This window comes from Manis pentadactyla, chromosome 6, assembly GCF_030020395.1.
Source record: "Manis pentadactyla isolate mManPen7 chromosome 6, mManPen7.hap1, whole genome shotgun sequence".
Lineage (NCBI taxonomy): Eukaryota > Metazoa > Chordata > Mammalia > Pholidota > Manidae > Manis > Manis pentadactyla.
This window is the reverse complement of record NC_080024.1, coordinates 146,853,789-146,874,399: the sequence shown is the minus strand read 5'-3', so window position 1 is coordinate 146,874,399 and position 20,611 is coordinate 146,853,789. Positions and strand designations below refer to the sequence as shown.

Sequence of the window (20,611 nt, the reverse complement as noted above, 5' to 3'; positions counted from 1 at the left end):
ATGGAGTGGAAGAATTCCTTTAAAATCTGAAGATGGATCTGACATTAAGGAACAATTCTAATAGCCAGCAATAATTAAAAGGAGCAATATTTGAACTCTTGATTTTTTTTTCCAATCCCCTTTGAATTACACATTTTAAAATAATCTGATTCCTCTTCTCTGTCTCTAGATATAGAAGAGTGAAATCCCAAAATTTCCTGATGTAACTATTTCATTTATAAAGGAGCTTTGTCTTTTGTCATTTGTATAAAATATTTACAACAAAAGGGTGACTTTGTAGTTAATATTTAATGTCCTGTCATAATTAATGTTCTTAATGGCATTACTCTCTTGAGGCTAATTGTGCTTGGGTTCTGCTTCCCCTTGGAACCTTCTAGTAATATTTGGATACAAATTAGTTTAACCTGATAACGCCATTACTCAGAGTTCTTGCTTGCAAACAAGAACTGACTTTGTTTAACTTGAACAAAGGAGAGGGAATTTGGTGAAACGATGTTAGGTCAATTGTAGAAATGAAGGGAAAGTAAGAGAATCAAGTTCAGAAATTAAGCAGGAATAAAAGGAGGCCAGAAACCTCCCCACACACCACTGGCCTGCCACTGGCCATGGCCACACACAGGGCCACCCACTTCACTGCTGGCTATGGAGTCAGACCTCACTGCTCCTAAGGCTTTGGGCCACTTGCTCAGGATTCAAAAGCTCAGACAAGAGTGCTCAGGCTGAAGCTGTGAGTTCATGCTCTGTCCACCAGGCAGACTGCCCCCTCCGCCCTCTCTCTACCCTGGCCTCCACACTGAGACCCAGCCTCTCTCTTCTGCTTGGACAATCTGGGTATTATAGGTTGAATTGTGCCCTCCAAAAATAGATACATTCAAGTTCTAACCCCAGTACCCATAAAAGTGACCTTATTTGAAAATAGGGTCTCTGCAGATCTAATCAAATTCAGGTGAAGGCATACTTGATTCCGGTTAGCCCTGTATCCTAAGTGGCTCATGTCCTTGTAAAGAAAGGGAACTGTGGACACAGAGGCTCAGACACAAGAAGGACACAATGGGGCCAGAGGCAGAGATTAGCGTGACTTGTCTACAAACCAGGGGAACACCTAGGGTTACAGGCAACCACCAGAATCTAGGAGAAGCAAGGAAGGACCCTCACCTAGGCCTGCAGAGGGAGTGTGGCTCTGCCAACACTGATTTGGGACTTAGAGCCTCCAGAATGGTCTGAAGCCACCTAGTTGTGGGACTTCGTTTTAGCCACATAAGGATACTAAACCACTGGGGCCCCCTAGACAAGAGAAGGTCATTTGGAAGCTGGGCCACCAAAACCCCAGACACAGTCTTCTGCTTTATGTGATTATGCATTTGACAAGATTTCTTTAAAATTACTTTTCAAATTATTTCACTTTATCACAGAAATGTTTCAGAAATAACAAAGATCTCAGAAATCTATAGATCTACTACATTTGGATTTGTTCACATAAATACATTAATTTATTTGTGAATAAGTTCTAACACAAATTAATAAGCTATTGAGATAAGTATGATGCAAGCCCACCTGTCATGTATGTATTTATGTGCAGAGGGAAAGGTGGCATCTCACAGTTTTCAAGGGCTTGCTCCCTCCCACTACAATTAAGTTCCATCTTAATTGGCACACTAACACTTGACTTTGGCTTTAACTGTTGAAGAAATTGGACTTAGCACAGATATGTGGTCTGGCCAAGCTCATGCATCTAATAGATGACACCCACTTTTCTTCCCTGTGCTAAGCTAAAATCAATGTCCACAGCAAAGATGAACTTATGAACCAATTAGGAGATAAGAATCTTCTGCAAAACCTCTCTGAGAAGACCATGCAGAAACCACGTGGTCAGCACCATCCTGCCTCCACACCTGGTCTGGCCTCTGCCCTCCCTCCACCAAGGGCCAGCTCAAGAGTGTGTCCCTCTCAGTAGTCAGAGCAGCTCTTCTCCCTCCTGCAGCATTTGCTACCTGTAACGCTCAGCTCACGCCTGCTTCTCAGGACTGTCTCTTGCTGATGTCTCGTTGCAGGAACAGATAGTAAACTCTTTGGGAACAGGGATCATGCCATATTCAAGGAGCTGCCAGTGGAACACCGAAGCTGGAAACGCTCCCAGTCAGTGCTCCCCTGCGAATGCCAACGACAGTCCCAGGTCCAAGAACAATGAGACAGGTGCTCACAAGTGGGATAAAGTAATTAGTTCAGAGTTGATTCCGGAATCAAGCACAGCTGTGTAAAATTTAAAGGGTTTCTAACTTTGCATCTTATAATGATCACTGTTGGTGCAGACAAAGTGACGGGAAGTGGCCGAGGTTGGCAGAAACCTGAATGATGTTCCGTGTTTGTTTGAAAGAAAGAAGAAGCACCCACCTGTAGCCAGATGTAGCAAAAGTGCAGAAGCATGGAGCAGTGGGAAGGCAAGGTGCGAAGGATGCTGACGAGAAAGAGAAACCTGAAGGAATGATTGAGGAAAAGCCAAGGTAGGAAGAAGTTGCCCCCAGCCTACACTGTAGCCCTCAAGTTAACTTGGGGTCAGCAGGAGCTGGCCTACCTGCCTGCAGAAACCATCCATGGGCATTAAGAGACAGAAGTAATTGTAAGATCTGAGTGAAAGACGTTACAAGGGTAACATCCAATATCTTTGTAAAATAATGGACTCCTACCGGAGTCCATTAGTAAGTCCTCCTAAGATGTTAGACCTGATCACCATCTACATTACAAAAGACAGCATTATTCTGATCTGCCAAAGCAATGCCCTAGAGACTGTGGATCGTTATAAACCCTATTTTATTTTCCCATGGGAATAATGCTATACCCTGGCATCAGGTAGTCCATAGAGGTAAAAATAAAACGCACCAGCAGTTATTGAATGTCCACAATGGGCCGGACATTGTAGTTCTCTCTCATCTTTGCAGTAACCTTGTAAAGTAAGAATTATTAGTCCAGTTTTGAAGATAAGAAAATGAAATTTCACAGCAGTTAAGTGCATGTCCTTGGGTCTCACTTCAAGATCTCTAATACTTTCTGTTACACCACTGTGCCTCAAAAACCTGGCATAGAGGCAAAGATGAAACTCTAAGCATACACTGTAATTTCATGTAATACAATTATGCTCTGCTTTGAGGGATTGATTCAAAGCAGCATGAGATTTTAGAGATGATCTAGCTCAACCTCTTCACAAAGTAAAGACAATAGAAGCTACTGATCTTCCAAAGGTCAGAAGGCAAGGGAGTGGCATAGCTAAGTATAGACCTGGGGTCTTCTGATTAAATTAGACCACATTTCATCTAAAACTCTCTCTTAACTCTAAGAAAGGCCACAAAGCTGTTGAGTCGAAGAGTCAAGATTAGAACCTGGGACATCCAGACTCCAGGCCCAGAAAGAGCTCTTCCCACAGACACAGCACAATAAAATGACAACATGCTGTTGGCACTTCAAAAGTGTGTTTGTATTGTAATACCTATTAGTTATGCAATCAATGGACAATGCAGGCCTTTTTCATTCTGGCAATTTAGAAGGAGCTTGGGAGGTTAGATGCCTTTCACATAATAGTCAATTCAATTTAGATTTGTTGATTGACATGTTGTCCACTTGGATCAATTACATGATGCTTTACACTCCCCGGTCTTTGAAGAGAGCCAAATTCTAAATAAATCAATGGCTTCATCTCTCTCCAAGGTATATATTTCCCCTGACCTTAATCTACCTCCTTAGGGGCTCCCTTTTCTGGAATTTCTTACTAGCACAATAAAAACATTTTCTTTGGGGTTATTCCTTACCTGGGTGGGGGTGGTACACTTTCTCTTTTAAGATGGAATCTGGATCTTTTGCTTCTATAAAGTCTTCCCAGTTTAAAAATGGGCCCTAAAACGTGAAGAATGAAGCTGAATGTTTCAGTCTTTTCACTTTTATTTGTAATTTCTCCAAGCATGATATTTCTTACTACAGTGTTTTAACAACCTGTAAATACCTGATCCTAACAATATATGGAAAACACTTGTCATTACATTACCATTTGCTGCTTTGGCATATGATTTTTAAAGACTCAAGTTGCCGCTTAATAAAATCTATCACAAAATTGATTTTCAGACCGCTACCAGCTGTCCTTCACATGTTACTGAGTGTCTTTTACGTGACGGCTGTTTGGCCCAACACTTTATCGCACCGGCTGGGTAAGCTGAGGAAATCTCCAGGAGTACTGGGGTAGAGAATGGAATTTTCCAATGAAAAACACAGCCATTTTGCAACTTCAAAAATATCACTGGCCAGGAGTTGCCCTTGAGAGTAGTTTGTCTGGCATAGAATAGCTTGTTTTCCCAGCATGACTTTAGGATATAATTTGGTAATGAGATCATTTGGCAACCTTGAGCTTTAATACAGTGAAATTAAATAACCGAATTGGCTGTGGTTTTTAACCTATTCTTTCGCTTCCAAGGTAGAACTTGGCCAAGATCATGAATAAATGCTTGAGTTTCCAAGACTTTGATTTTGAAATAATAATTTGAATAATACAAAAGGACCGCTCTCCTCAGTAGCACAAAGTGTCTTTATTTGAACAAAGGTAAATGCCTTCATCATATTTGAAGTTTCCTTTCCAGGCACAGTTCAGGCCCAGCCTCTTTTATGTTCACTGCAGCCAACATTTCTCACCACTTGTTTAAACTCTCAAAGCACACATTGTATTTATCATTCATTTTGACCAATGAGGACTGCTTTCTGCTTGTATTTGCTTTGCTTTTCCAACCATATGAGTTCTTGGGAGAAGGGGTCATGTTGGGCTTACTTGGATTCATTTAAACATCAGATTCAGGCACTGCATACCTACTAGGAGCTCAATCAGCACCATTTGGTTGAGTGAAAAGTATTATTGTTTCAAGCATAGGTATATCACCAATTATATTGTCTCTTCTAAGTGTCCCAGGGTTTACATCTATTTACACGTATAAATAAGAATTTCATCCCACATGCTTTGATCCCAAAGTCTATCATAATCACAAATGAGTAGGGATGGAATATTAAAAGTCTGCCTAGTTAAAATATTGACCTTAGGTGCATTGAAACAGCAGCTTCCAATAAAACATTTTTTTGGATTTTCATTTCACCAATTGAAATACATCATTTTCAGATATGTTTTTAAATACAAAATAGAGATATTAATAAATCAGAAAAAAGAAAGTTGCCAATTGATTTTCAATCTTAAGGTAGTCAGGTTGAACTTTTACTCAGGGGTCCCCAAACCTGACCCCACACGCCCTCTACCCGGCATATTACCTTCATTCTTTACTCAGATATTTACCATAATGCTATTCACTAAATGTGCAGCTAGTAATTGAACCATGAGGTTTCTCCATGTGTCCTTCACACAACCACAGCCAAGTTATTTTTTCTAACCCAAGGTCTTTTTTAAAATGTCTGCAGCTGTTAAGAATATGCACTTTGAAAAGGAGAAAAGGAACATGGAGCAATGCTTAAGGTCTCAGCAAAGATTTGCTTCAAGTTGATACCAATGAGCTTCTAAAACTATTTTCAAAAGAAAAAAAACCTCTAGTAAACACATCATGCTGGAGCCTCTCTATCAGAACACGTAATTGCTACTCTGATGATGTATTCATTTTATTTCGCTTAATCTTGTTGTTGAGTTGACTTGATTTAGCAATCAAATGGGACAATGAACAACTAATTTAGACTGCAATTCCTGGGAAAATGTTCATTTCACTAACTAAATGCAAAATTCCTTTGCTAATCTAGAAAGTCATTAGCCTGATGATGGCATTGCTGCTATTTGGGAGAACATGATATCCAGTGCTAAAAGCTGTTCTGAGATTGAATTTAAATTCTCCTAAATCCTCCTGAAACCAGTCCACAAGGAGCAAATGGAGGTTGATTTTTGGATAAAAAATGGCTCCACCCCAAATCTTTGTGCTGAGTTACTTGTAACAATCTTGAGAGATTTTGCCTGTTCAAAAGGCAACATTCTGGAATGAGTCATTCTGGAAAAGGAGCTCGCAGTGGGCAATAAAAGCTTCTATGTCCAAATCAAATTTGCTGCTAGAATATGTATTTCGAAAGTATACAGACGGGGTTCCTCTTTGTAAACCAAGTGATTCCTCTCCATACCACTTCCCAAGGCAGTGATATATAATGAAGCCTTTGTTTATAAACATCTGTCTTCAGTGACTCCATTTTTTAAATAAAATTTTTGTTACCTTAATGAATACAATATTTATTGTAGTCCTGTAAAAGATAAAGTATATACCTATATGCATATATGTGTATGCAAATATATGCATATGGAGTACAAAAGATAACACAGCTCTTATTTTTAGCCCTTTTCTTTATCTTTAATTTCAATCTTGTGAGACCCGGAGTAGAAAACCCAGCTAGGCCATGCCTGGATTTCTGACCCACAGAAATGGTGAGATAATAAAAGTGTGTTGTTTTAAGCTGCTGAGTTTGTGGTAATTTGTTATGCAGCAATAGAGAACATATATAATAACATCTTCAGTGATTGTTTCTAAAACACACAAGCATTTGCTTAAAAGTGAGGAGGATAAGCATGACTAACTCCTGACACTGTCAGCATTACACGGAAAAGAGGTGAAAAATCACTGTTTGCAGATGTTTTCATTGCTTATCTAGAAAGCCCAAGAGAATATATTGATAATCTATCAGAAATAACATGTCTGCCAAATTAATGTACACATACCTACAGTTTCCTACACAGAAACCATAACCAGCTAGTAAATGCAAAAGGAAACACAGCACCAATAACACATAAAATACCCAGAAATAAGCCAAGAAATATGTTCAGAAACTAAAGAAAAAAACAAAACAAAACTCCACTCAGACACATACCAGAAGACATGGATAAAGACACACCATATGCCTGAAATCTGAGGGAAATTCATTACCATAAAGGTGTCCATCTGCCCTAAGTAATCTATCAATTCAATTCCAAAATACATAAGCTTTTTTTTTTGGTATCATTAATCTACAATTACATAATGAACATTATGTTTACTAGGTTCCCCCCTTCACCAAGTCCCCCCCCCACATACCCCATTAGTCACTGTCCATCAGTGTAGTAAGATGCTGTAAAATCACCACTTGTCTTCTCTGTGTTGCACAGCCCTCCCCATGTCCAGCCCCCATTATACATGCTAATCCTAAGGACCCCTTTCTTCCCCTCCCCCCTTCTCCCTCCCTTCCCAACCATCTTCCCCAGTCCCTTTCCCTTTGGTAACTGTTAGCTCTTTCTTAGGTTCTGTGATTCTGCTGCTGTTTTGTTCCTTCCGTTTTTCCTTTTTCTTATATTCCACATATGAGTGAAATCATTTGGAACTTGTCTTTCTCCACCTGGCTCATTTCACTGAGCATAATACCCTCTAGCTCCATCCATGTTGTTGCAAATGGTAGGATTTGTTTTCTTCTTATGGCTGAATAATATTCCATTCTGTATATGTACCACACCTTCTTTATCCATTCATCTACTGATGGACACTTAGGTTGCTTCCATTTCTTGGCTATTGTAAATAGTGCTGCAATAAACATAGGGGTGCATCTGTCTTTTTGAAATTGGGCTGCTGCATTCTTAGGGTAAATTCCTAGAAGTGGGATTCCTGGGTCAAATGGTATTTCTATTTTGAGCTTTTTGAGGAACCTCCATACTGCTTTCCACAATGGTTGAACTAATTTACATTCCCACCAGCAGCATAGGAGGGTTCCAGTTTCTCCACAACCTTTCCAGCCAACATTTGTTGTTGTTTGTCTTTTGGATGGTGGTGATCCTTACTGGTGTGAGGTGATATTGCATTGTGATTTTAATTGGCATTTTTCTGATGACTAGCAATGTGGAACATCTTTTCATATGTCTGTTGGCCATCTGAATTTCTTCTTTGGAGAACTGTCTGTTCAGCTCCTCTGCCATTTTTTAATTGGATTGTTTGCATTTTGTTTGTTGAGGTGCATGAGCTCTTTATATATTTTAGGTATCAACCCTTTATCGGATCTCTCATTTATGAATATATTCTCCCATACTGTAGGATACCTTTTCGTTCTACTGATGGTGTCCTTTGCTGTACAGAAGCTTTTCAGCTTGATATACTCCCACTTGTTCATTTTTGCTTTTGTTTCCCTTACCTGGGGAGATATGTTCATGAAGAAGTCACTCATGTTTATGTCCAAGAGATTTTAGCCTATGTTTTTTTTTTCTAAGAGTTTTATGGTTTCATGGCTTACATTCAGGTCTTCGATCCATTCCGAATTTACTTTTGTGTATGGGGTTAGACAATGGTCCCGTTTCATTCTCTTACATGTAGCTGTCCAGTTTTGCCAATACCAGCTGTTGAAGAGGCTGTCATTTCCCTATTGCATGTCCATGGCTCCTTTATCGTATATTCATTGACCATATATTTGGGTTAATGTTTGGAGTCTCTATTCTGTTCCACTGGTCTGTGGCTCTGTTCTTGTGCCAGTACCAAATTGTCTTGAATACTGTGGCTTCGTAGTAGAGCTTGAAGTTGAGGAGTGAGATCCCCCCATTTTATTCTTCCTTCTCAGGATTGCTTTGGCTATTCAGGGTCTTTAGTGTTTCCATATGAATTTTAGAACTATTTGTTCCAGTTCGTTGAAGAATGCTGTTGGTAATTTGATAGGGATTGCATCGAATCTGTAGATTGCTTTGGGCAGGATGGGCATTTTGACAATATTAATTCTTCCTAGCCATGTCCTTTCACTTTATCTCTAGATAAAAGCCTGTACCTTGCTCTCCTACCTTGAGTGTCTGTGAAGCCCGTTCTTCGGCTTTGTGAAGAAGAACCCGGCATCGGCCCTTGGGAGCCGGACAGGCAGTCTTGATTGATGTGCTTCCAGACAGACCAAGAAGCTGCTGTTCTCTTAACGGTTTCACGCCCTCTTGAACTCTCTCTTCAAAGTCCTTTTCAACTTTCCCTTACGGTACTTGTTGACTATCAGTCTTGTGCCGGTATTTAGCCTTAAATGGAGTTTACCACCCGCTTTGGGCTGCATTCCCAAGCAACCCGACTCCGGGAAGACCCGGGCCCGGCGCGCCGGGGGCCGCTACGGGCCTCACCTACATAAGCTTTTTAGGTGGAACTTGACAAAATGACGCTAAAGTTGATATGGAAAAGTAAATGTAAGAAAATCTTAACTACCCTGAAAATTACTGATAACTAACATTTTGTGAGTGTTAACTGTGTTCCAAGCCCAAATCTGCTATTCTGCTTTATGCCAGGCTCATTTAATTCTGACACAGCCCTAGTAAACAGGTAGTACGACCATCCCCATTTTATAGATGCAACAAGAGCTTAGAGATGAAGGCATTGCCTGATGTGTGCTAGAGCCAAGCTTTGAACTGAGCATTCTCACGCCACAGCCTGAGCCTCTAATGACTAGCTTTCCATTCTGCTTAGATTGAATCAGGAAGTTCCACGAGTACTTCTGAAGTACTTACAATACCGAAAATGTATCATAAAGCTACTGTAATAACAATTTTTCTGGCATAAGAATAGGTGGTGGACAGAGAAGACAAGCAGTGATTCTACATCTTACTACGCTGATGGACAGTGACTGTAATGGGATTTGTTGGGGGGACTAGGGGGGGCCCTAGTAAACATAATGTTCTTCATGTAATTGTAGATTAATGATAACAAACAAACAAACAAAAGAATATGATAGCACATAAAAAAAAAGAATAGGTGGTGGAAAAGAATAGTTAAAACACAATCAAGATTTCAGACAAATACCTGTGAGAAACTGGTGTATAATAAAAGTAGTCTTTCAAATAAGTGAAGAAGAGATGAATGTTGAATAAATAATATTAGGACAACTGACTACCCATGGAAATAAATACAAATAAAACAACACATCTATATTCTGACCTTAACTATTACACAGAAATAAATTTCAGAGAAGGCAAATATTTAAAAGCAGCAATGAAACCTTGAAAGTACTGGAAGAAGGTACAGGCATATTGTTGTTTTAAATAATCTAAGGCTGAGTGAGAGCTTCCTAAACATAACAAAACAGAAAAAGGAAAAGAATGATAAATGCGATGATGTGGAAACTTATATCATAACCAAAAGAATAAAGTAGAAACATATTTGCAACACATATAACAAAAGTAATACTTCTCTAACAATCAAAAGACTCCAATAAATCACTAAAAGGAAGAAGAAAAGATGAATGCAATTGGAACAATTTATAGAGTTCAACACAAACATAGAAATACAATTTTTTAAAAATTTCTTGTTGTGGGGAATTTCAAATACACAGAAAGATAGATTCAATGAACTCTGCTCCCATTTCCAGCTACAATAGTCCTCAAGTCATTAATTCCTAGTCACTCTCGTTTCATCCATACTACACACACACACACACACACACACACATTCCCAACCTACCCACTCCTATACTGCATTATTATAAAGCAAGTTATTTTATTTGTAAACAGGTCAGAGAATATATCTAAGATTATAAAATGCTATTTTTCCTATTGTATTGGCAAAGATCAATTAATTGGAAGCAAATAAGTTGAGGGTCTTGACAGAGGGAGAAAACTAAAAATATAGCCCATCCCTGATATTCCCTGAGAGGGAGGAAAAAGGGAATTCTGGGAAGAGATCAATTTGATTTCCTGCCTTCCTTCAACAAGTAGAAGAGGATCAGCCACCACAGAATACTGAGTCTTGCACCAGAGAACAAGGGGCATTCCTGGAGGCAACTATCGGGGAAAAGACAGGTTGAGCAGGCGTGGGGAAGGTGATTTAAATCTGTGCTCCAAGTATTTGCAGTCTGGGGGATGATGCTGTTAGTCTGCAAAGTTCTCGAGGACAGGCACCCCATCTTTTCTTCTTTGCTAATGCCTCACAGCCTAGATGCTCACACATAATCAAAAACAGCAAATGTGCTTCAGTCTCACACACCCTCCCTCGCGAGGTGACTAATGTTGACAATTTGGTTCCCAAACCTACTTGTCAGTCCAGAAGCCCTCTGTGGCTTCATGAGAATAAAACAGTAATTGAGAGAGGGCTGGGCTACCAGGGTTACTGTGCACATTAAGAAAGGGATGCTGTTGGATGTGGAGAACAGGTCTCTTGCCTGAGTCACTTCTTTCACCTGATCAGCTCTGTCAGGACTTTGCCTTCCATATAGTCATGTTCTAGTTCTGGGAGGGAGCTGGTGACTCAAAAAGCAGAGACCCGATTTCTCGGCAGGCATGAGTGGCTGTGCAGGAGATGCTGGGAGGGCTCTGATATTATGCATTTCCTCTAAGATGGTCTGAGTGAGATGGATCCAAGGTTCATCCTGGATGGCGGGACAGAGACCCTATTGACGCCGAACCCACAAATGTCATCTATCAGCCAAGTCAACTGACCTCCTTAATCTTCAAAGCCCTTGATCAGGAGCAGGGAGACCTCATTTCGTTCAATGCAACTTGGCTATTTAAGCACATACTCTGTGAATAGGAGGAGTAAGGGTTACAGGGTTATAAAAATGAGTAAGAGGAAATAAGATGATGTACTGGTGATTTTACAGTGTAAAAAGGAAGAATGCTAAGTGGGCGAGGCTAACAATCTTTGAGTAGCTGCTATGCTCCATACACTGAATTCAGCACTTAGCATGGATTATCTTAAGACAGCTCAAGGTCCAAAGTTCAGAGAGGTTTTGAAGGCTTCTTGAGGAACTGACACCAGAATGAGCACTTGAAGAATAGGTATTATTTTAATAGGTGGATTGGTGAAAGCAATTGAGGGAAGAGCATGTATTGATCAAAGTCCAAATATGGGCTGGGCTTCAGGAATGGGGCATGTGCTGTCTAGCCCTGTTTAATAAAATGTAATGCTGTTGCCGTAGCCTCTTACTTGATCTTCTGCCTCTTGTTTCCTCTCTCAGTCTTCAAACAACAGTGAGGTGATTTTCATAATACCAGTATTGAACCAAATCAGGACTCTACTGTCAACCTTCTTCTAAAGAGAAGAAAGTTAGGGAGAAGGGGAGGGAGGGCAGGAGAGAGGGAGGGGGGATCCTTTCAATGAATCCTTACTTCCTAAAAAGCAAAGTCCATACTCCCTGTCATCCAAAGCCTTGAGCACCTGGCAGTGCCAACTGGGGCATCTTGAGCCTCCTCTCCTGCCTGTGGCTCCTTCCCCAGAGCTCCCCCTGCTTCCTACGTTCCAGCTATCCCTCAGACATTTCATGTATTTCACTCCCCCATGCCTATATTCATGCTTTTCCTTCTGCCTGAAATAGTCTAGCCTCTGTCACTTTACAATTTAAGCATCAGTTTAAGTGACACTTTCCCTAAGAAATTCCTAACCACTCATTCCAAATTGAGTGTCTCTTCTGTGGTCCCACAGTGCAACCTGCCTCAATTCCAGCGCTTGCCACCGTCTATCTCCTAAATTGCATCTGGAGTCAGATGACCTGGGATCAAACTCCAGCTCTGCCACTTCAGAGCTGCAAGGACTGGGGAACTGCCATCTCCCTAAGGTTTAGTTCCTTCATTTGTAAAAATGGGATACTTAAGAGCTACTTCACAGAATAGGAAATAAGATGATGTACTTATTATTAAAAAGAAAGTACTTTGTAAACCATTGCATGTATAACACTTTTACATTTTTTAACATGATGTGAAAGGTTAAAAGTTTTTATTCCAGTAGAATATAAGCTCCCAAGAACTGAATTTAACAACAAAAACCTTTTTATTTTAAAATAGTTACAAAAGAGTTGCAATGATATATACAGAGAATTGCCATGTACTCTTCACCCAACTTTCCTGGCTGATACCATCAGAAATAACCCGGGCATATTGATTAAAACTAAAGAATTAACATTGGTATAATATTATTAGCTAAACACGGACTTTATTTGGATTTTTATCAGTTCTGCAACTAATGTCTTCTTGTTCCAGGATCCATCCAGACTCCCATACTGATGGTAGTTGTTGTGGCTCCTTAATTTCTCGCAATCTGTGACAGTTTCTCTTGTCTTCTTGTCTTTCATACTGTCATTTTTGAAGAGCACTGATTAGGTATTTTAAAGAATTAGAAAAACCCTCAATTTGTGTTTTTCTGGTATTTTTCTCATGACTAGACCGAGTGTATGAAATTTGGAATATACCACTGATGTTATCCTCCTCGTTGCAAATTAGGGACACATGAGCAGGACTTGTTATTGGTGATAAAAGAAGGATTTTTGACTGTTTAGTTAATATCCGGCATCTAAAAAAACAGCCTGGCATGTGGTGGTATTCAATAAGTAGCTAAATGAGTTCTCTTTTTACTGTTAATTGTTTGTCTTCCTCTAAACTGTAAACTGCTAAATGGCAAAAACCATCTCTTACTCATCTTCATAGTTTCCTACTGTCTAGTGGACTTGGTGTTCAGAGGGTGTTCAGTTTTTCTTGTGGGAAAACCCCGTGGTTTTTGTAGATCTCTGGGAGGTGGTTCTAAAGCCTGGGCAGGATTGAAGCCGTTTCTCTCCTGTTGCTCTCTGAAGCTCAGGAGAGGGCTTAGATGAGTAGAGATGGAGTAGTGAGAGAGAATATCAGGCTCTTGAGGAAGTTCTGCATGTAGAGAAGAATAAGAAGGGGAGATGGTGAGGGAGATGTAGAAAGAATACTAGGACAGTATGCCAATGAGATTTCAAAGACTGGGGAGTTGACCCGAGCAAGGAGGGGAGGGGCAGGAAGCACTTTATTTAGGAGACACCAGAGGACTGGAAAGAATTTGGGAGTGAGTGGGAAATAAAATGGTGGAGTGATGAGACATCTGTTTTACTTTCCTTTGAGAAGCTTAACTGTGAAAGACGAAGAGGACTATGGCTGCAAACAGAAAGGCTGAAGAAAGATCTTATTTTCATTCTGCCACTCATCCATGACTTGGGTGATCTCACATAAACCACTTCGCCTCTCGTAGCTACTACACGTATCTGATCGGCCTGTTTCACAGGACTTGTGTTCAGAGGCCTGCTCCCCATGAGACTGTAAGCTCCTCAAGGGCAGCACCAGTACTTGTTTTTTATTTAACGTTAGCAGGGACTCCTCGGCCATGACATTGACCCCTGAAAAACGCTTGTTGGATAGAGCGTAAAGCGTGAGCCATGACTAACGCATACTGAGGTCTTACTGTTCGCCAGGCACTGTGCTGTGAGCCTCGTCGTGCATTCTTCACAACCTTCAGGAGGCACTACAATTACCCCTTTGATGAAGGGGGATGCGGGGTGAATGGAGGCACCGTGACAGCCTCTCAAGTCCCCAACCGGTGGAGCTTAGAGGCAGGAAAGCTTTTTTTTCACTCAAACGCCATAGAGCGACAGAGAACGCTTAATGATGTGGAGTGAATGGAGCCAGAGCCCAAACCCTTCTCAATGTATAAGACATTTGAGGAAAAAAAAAACAACAAAAAATGGAATGCGTCCTCTATCCGGATGGATACCCAGCCCCTAGGCCGGAAGCCGCAGTGCGCCTGCGCCTCGCCTGACTTCCGCCAGGCCTCGGCGGGCTTCAGTGACCTCTCTCTCTGGGCCTCGCGATGCCAGGGGAGCAGGCGAGACCGGGATGACTGGGGACTGGGTGGCGCGCGGGTTGATGACGCCAGCGGAAGTGCCGAGGCGAGAGGCGGGGCGAGAGCCCGGAGGGTTTCGGGATTGCGGAAGTTTGGGGAAGAGGGTCTGGAGGCTGCTGGTCGCTGTGCTGCTTTGGAACAGATTCCAGGAGGGAGGCCGCCGCTTGCGGTCCGAGAGCTACCAGCCTGCGCACGTTTGAGGAAACACCGGGGGCGACTCGTCCAGCGGTTGGCCTCCTTTGCCCTCGTTCCTTCACGGGGAACCGCCTCGGATCTCAGCCATGGCATCCAGTTCGCCCAATCTCCAGGTATCGCTCTTCGCCCGCCCCGTGAAGAGCCGGAGCCGAGGGGAGGCGCGGGGCGTGGGTGGGGGGCGGGAACGAGGGAGGAAGTGGCCGCGCCCCTGGTGCGGGGCCGAGGCGGCCCGTGCCCGCGCCACCCCGCAGTGGGGGGAGTCCGGGGCTTTCCTCCCGATCCCCGGGTCTCCTGAGTCTTCTAGCGGGCGTTGGGGGTTCTTGACTTGTTGAGGCTTTCTTTTTTCCTTTCCAAACCAGCCGAGTTTGAGCCAAAGCTTTAAACGAGAGGCACATACGTTCCAATCGGTGTAAGGAAGATTGGAAAGAAAGTAATGTTTGCAAAGCACTGCTCTAGACCGGTTGAAAATAGAGTGGTCCTAGTTCTCAGTTTCTCTAGCTGGTATAACTAAGCCCTTTTTTTGTTGTTGTTTGAGCTGTCAGGTGATAGAAACGTGAGTCGGAATCTGAGGAATCCGTGAATTGAGTTTCTGTACACCCTCCTGTGGCCCCCAGAATGTAGTATGTAAGATCAGGAAATATTCTTGGTATCTTTGCTCCATCTCCCCACCTCTACTGCAGTGAGCAAGATGCTTTGTACATAAATCATGGAATCCCAAGATTTTAGACCTAATTGTTAGACCTCTGTGGAATGGAGTTACTTGAGAAATTTCCAGAACCATGTCTTACATTCCAAGAATGGGTCTGGGGCTTCTGTGGGGTTTTAGAATGTAATTTAACCTTGAGGAGTCCTAGTTAAGTAGGTCAGTTTGGGACAACATATTGAATCCTTGTCTTGGTCTTGCAGTAGTTAAACATTAATTTATTGAGTGCCTCATGCAAGCACCAAGGATGATTGCGGACCTGGGGAGGGGCTTGCTTGGGACTTTTATCTTGAAAACCCAAAAGATTATGAAAATAAATGTCTTACATCATTCACAAAATATTGCCATTGCAACTGTGACATATATTCTCAGAGTAAGTCATGTTTTGGTGTGGAGGGGGGATCATGGGAATGACTGTAGCACAGAGAAGGCAAATAGTGACACTGTGGTGTCTTACTACACTGATGGACAGTGACTGCAGTGGGGTATGGGGGGGAATCGATAATATGGGTGAATGTAGTAACCACATTGTTTGTCCTGTGAAACCTTCATAAGAGTGTATATCAATAATACTTAATTTTAAAAAAGTAAGTCGTGTTGATTTGTGTATCTTTTCCAACAAGATTGCATTAAACTATGATAAAACAATCTTCACTTAACATTTTTTTTTGTAGTCTCATTCAGAAAGGGTCTTTTTGGTAAATGTACGTGGAAACAATATTGGTTATTTGATAAATGTGTTCTTTACGTATCAAGGTGTTTTCTTTTGAACTGCCCATCCAGTCTTTATCCCTGTTGGCTTGTCAGTTGTCTTGTTTTATGCCACCAGCTTTTCAATTGCCAAGATTTGGCATGTGATTTAGGTATTCTTCAATATAATTTTCATCTGCTTACTGATTTCTTTTGCAAGATTTGCGATTTCATTCTGTAATCAGTTTGAGTATCAGTATTTGAGTTGATTGTTGGGTGTTTTCTAATGAGTCAGAGTTTGACCCTTGTTAAAGGCATAGTTGCTTGTGTGAAACGGAGATAGGTTGAGTTATAATTTTATCAGCAGTTGGACCACAGGTACTCTTTCTCAATATCTTTTCAACCTTCTACTTTGAAAATTTGGATGAATAATATTCATATGGTGAATAACTTTCTCACTGAACAAGGCAAAATTCCCCTTATTGTAAGACAGATGCTTACAATTGAATGGAGGAACGCAGAAAACTAAAAATCAAAATTGTAAAATAATGCATTAATGCTGTAGTAGAAGTTAGTGTGGGTAGGCTGAAAGGAAGGGCTTATCTACCTTAACTCTTCAAGGATAAATGAGGAATGTTCCTCAGAAAAGGTGATGTGAGCTTAGTTACCCTTAATTGTCTGCCTCTTGTTTGAAATGCTGTTTTTATTCCTCAGAACAACTCTTCAAGGTGAATGTTATTCCAGTTTCCCAGTGTGAGAAACCAAAGCTTATAATAAGGTTATGATTTGCCCAAGACATACAGTTAATTAGTGTTGAAGATAGTTTTCAGTCCAGGTTTATGTGCTAACGAGTTTGTGCTTTTTTCACTCTAAAGTTGAGCCTCCTTAGACAAGAAAGTGGGGGTGCATTCTAGGCCCAGGGAAAGAACATGTATCTCAGTCTGGAAGTGTAATAAACCTTGGAGAGGGTTGTGAGAAATTGCAAGGAATGCAGTATGCATAGAACTCAAAGTTTGCTCAGTCCTAAATATGCCCTGCATTTTGCTAAGTCTTGGAGAATAATAAAATAAATACATCATCCTTGATTTCCAAGGGCTTATATTCCCATGTGAAAATAATAAAGTGACTAATGAGAAACTGTGTGATCTTTGGAATTATGTACAAGAGGCAGTAGAAATTTAGAGGAAGCATAGGCTAGGCCACCTGGCAGTGTTGGGGAGGGGACCCCTGCAAGAGGTCTGTGACTGTGCTGAGTCTTAAAGAAGCTTGAGTCTTACAGAGAGACAAGATAGGGTGTTTCAGGCGGAGAGGACACTGTGTACCGAGGCATGAAATCTGAGTCATCTGCGTTGTCCCAGTAGTTTGGTATGACTGGAACCGAGGGTGTCAGGCTCTATCACAGAAGAGGTGTGTGCCATGTACAGCTGATTGGTCCTCATCCTGCCAAAGGTGGGATTCATAGAAGGTGAAGTGCTCAGGTTTTTGTTTTAGAATGAAACTGTCCTGTCTATAGGGGACAGCTTGTCTGGGAGCAACTTGTCTTGTAAGCAGGAGAGCAGTTAGGGGCAGGGTCCTATGTAATGGCAGATGGTGAGGTCCAGAGAAAGGATCGATCAGAGACAAACTGAAGAGGAAGAATGGTTGGGCTCAGGTCTGCTCGTAGAAAGAGAGGGGGGTTCTGGGTTTTCTCCCCCATTCCTAGATTGGCTCTCTCGGTAGGAATTGCTTGGTTCTGGGATTACAAGAGGGGTGTGTTTGGGGCCAGGGTCATCTTGAACTTTCTGAGTTTGAGACTGGGGGGGCAATCAAGGGAGAATGTCCCGTGATCAGTTTGTGTAAAACTAGACAAGGATACATTTGTGTAGAACTAGAAAGAGCTGGCCTGGAAATAGGATTTGAGAGTTAGCATACAGATGGTAGCAGAGGTTATGGGCACCATGGAGAGTTCATAGAAGGAGAAAAAACAAGGATCCGGGTAGACCCTGTGGAATATTAGCTTTAACTGTTGAGGAAATTGGACTTAGCACAGATGTATGGTCTAGCCAGGCTCATGCATCCAGTAGATGACACCCACTTTTCTTCCCGTGCTAAGCCAAAAAGAATGTCCATAGCAAAGATGAACTTATGAAACAATTGGGAAATAAGAATCTTCTGCAAAACCTCTGTGAGAAGAACATGCACAAACCATGTGGTCAGCACCATCCTGCCTCCGTGCCTGCCCCTGCCTCTGCCCTCCCTCCACCAAGGGCCAGCTCAAGAGTGTGTCCCTCTCGTAGCCAGAGCAGCTCTTCTCCCTCCTGCAGCATCTGCTACCTGGAATGGTCAGCTCACACTTATTTCTCAGACTGTCTTTTGCTGATGTCTCGATACAGGAACAGATCTTAAAACTCTTTGGTAACAGGAATCATGCCTTATTCAAGGAGCTGCTACTGAAACCATCAAAGCTGGAAACACACCGTTCAGTGCCCACTTGTGAATGACAACAGGCAGTCTTCAAAGTAGAAGATGAGGGAGGGAAGCCTGAGGACTTGGCATGTGAACTATAACCAGAAAGGAGGCTATCACACATCTATCTGGGGAAAGAGTGTTCTAGGCAGGGATCAGCAGTGCACAGACTGCTGGAGTGTGGAGGATGAGAGGGTTTCAGGCGAGGTCCAGATGGAGCCAGGGCCCAAGCCTCTGAAGGCCTTGAAGACCGTGACCCAGCATTTGGGTTTTATTGTTGGTGGTGGGAAGCCATCAGAGGGTGCCGCTCACTCATTGCTGAATGGACTTCAGGGTGTCAAGTGTGAAAGCAGGCTGCCCTTAAGAGGCTAGGCAGTGGTTTTGACAAATGTGGTAGGGGATTGAAGTAGGGTGGTAGCAATGGGGACAATGAGAGTTATATTCCAGAAGAATAATAGGCATTCCAAAACCATATGAGACATAACTGAACAGGGGAAAAAACAGATGCACATCTCCTCAAATCATCATCTTTGATTAAAATGTGGCATGCGCTGTCCAGTACTGTCCAGGTAGTTTCATGTGGCTATTTAAAACTGTCCATACATAAAATGTAAAACTCACTCCTCAGTCACACTAGCCATGAGTGCTCAAAAGCTGTATGTGGCTAGCAGCTTCCATATTGGACAATGCAAATACGGACATATCCATCAGCAGAGCAAGGCTGTCATTGGTAGCACGTTTGCAGCTGGATTATTAAATACTAAGAGTTTTTCTTTAACAAAGTGGTGCCTGAAAGAGGGCTGACTGCAAAGAGGTGAGTGGCACAGCAATTCAAAATAAGAGAAGAAAATAAGAGCCAGAATAAGAAAGAGCTTGTTTCTCCCGCATGGCTTGGACACCGAGCCTTCCAGGACCATTTTTATATGACCAAGTGGACCAGACCACCCGTTGACTGTGCGCTCTGACTCCACCCTTTATATTCTGCCTAGCTTACCAGACTTCTGAAGATTTAGGTTTAAGTTTAGGCTGTGAAATGCGTACTACTGCATTTCATCAATTCTAAAACATACTACTGCTTTTCTTCCCTCCTGCTGCAACAGATGGAAGGCCTGTTCCTCCCATTCACTGCTTCACCCCATCTTCAGGCAGTCCATGAGCCCCTGCTTCAAAATTCAGTACTCCTACAAATGATCGGTTTTTAGATTGAGTAATTTTTTCTTATCTTAATGATATGCTTATTTTTAATGTAGTATAACCATGGTCATTTTTTTCCACAGTTCTTACTTCTGCTGAATGCAATTTTACTGCATAAATTAATCCAGGTGGAATGTTTTAGTAAACAGTACTTGCTCCTTCTTTAATGTGTGTGCATATTTTTAAATATTAAAGATAGATTTTAATAAAATTTTATTTTGAGATAAATGTAGATTCACATGCAGTTGTAAGAATGCAGAGAGAGCTTACCCTTCACCCAGTTACCCGCCCAGTGGTGGCACCTTATAACACTATAAGACGATATTACAACGCAGATGTGGACATTGATACTTTCCACCTGTCGTACTCAGATTCCCCATTTTACTTGTACTCATGTATCTGTGTATTTGTGTGTGTGTGTGTGAGCGTGTGTGTGCACACTCACATGTGCAGGGTTCTGTTGCATGGGTAGTTTCTGTATCCCCTACCACAGTCATGATACAGAATAGTTCTGTCCACACAGATCCCTCATGTTGCCCTTTTATAACCAGTCACCTTTCTCTTCCCCCCATCATCCTGGTCTCCTTTCACTACTAATCTGTTCTCCATCTCCAGTTTTCTCATTTTGAGAAATTGTATAAATGGGATCATAAATATGTAGCTGTTCGGGATTGATTCTTTTCACTTAGCATGATTCCCTAAGATGCCTTCAAGTTGTGTGTATGATTAGTTACGTTCCTTTTGGTTACTGAATATTACTCCATGGTATAGGCATAGC

At 41.8% G+C, this 20,611-nt stretch overlaps 1 protein-coding gene across 1 annotated transcript in view; it reads left to right on the top strand.

Annotated features, from left to right (window-relative positions):
* The first annotated feature begins 14,679 nt into the window (after positions 1–14,679).
* VPS4B (vacuolar protein sorting 4 homolog B) overlaps positions 14,680–20,611 on the top strand; it is a 31,255-nt gene continuing 25,323 nt past the window's right edge. The window contains exon 1 of the mRNA XM_036876719.2: positions 14,680–14,914. Within this exon, the coding sequence (XP_036732614.1) occupies positions 14,888–14,914 (27 nt within the window). The 5' untranslated portion in view covers positions 14,680–14,887. The remainder of the gene's footprint in view (positions 14,915–20,611) is intronic.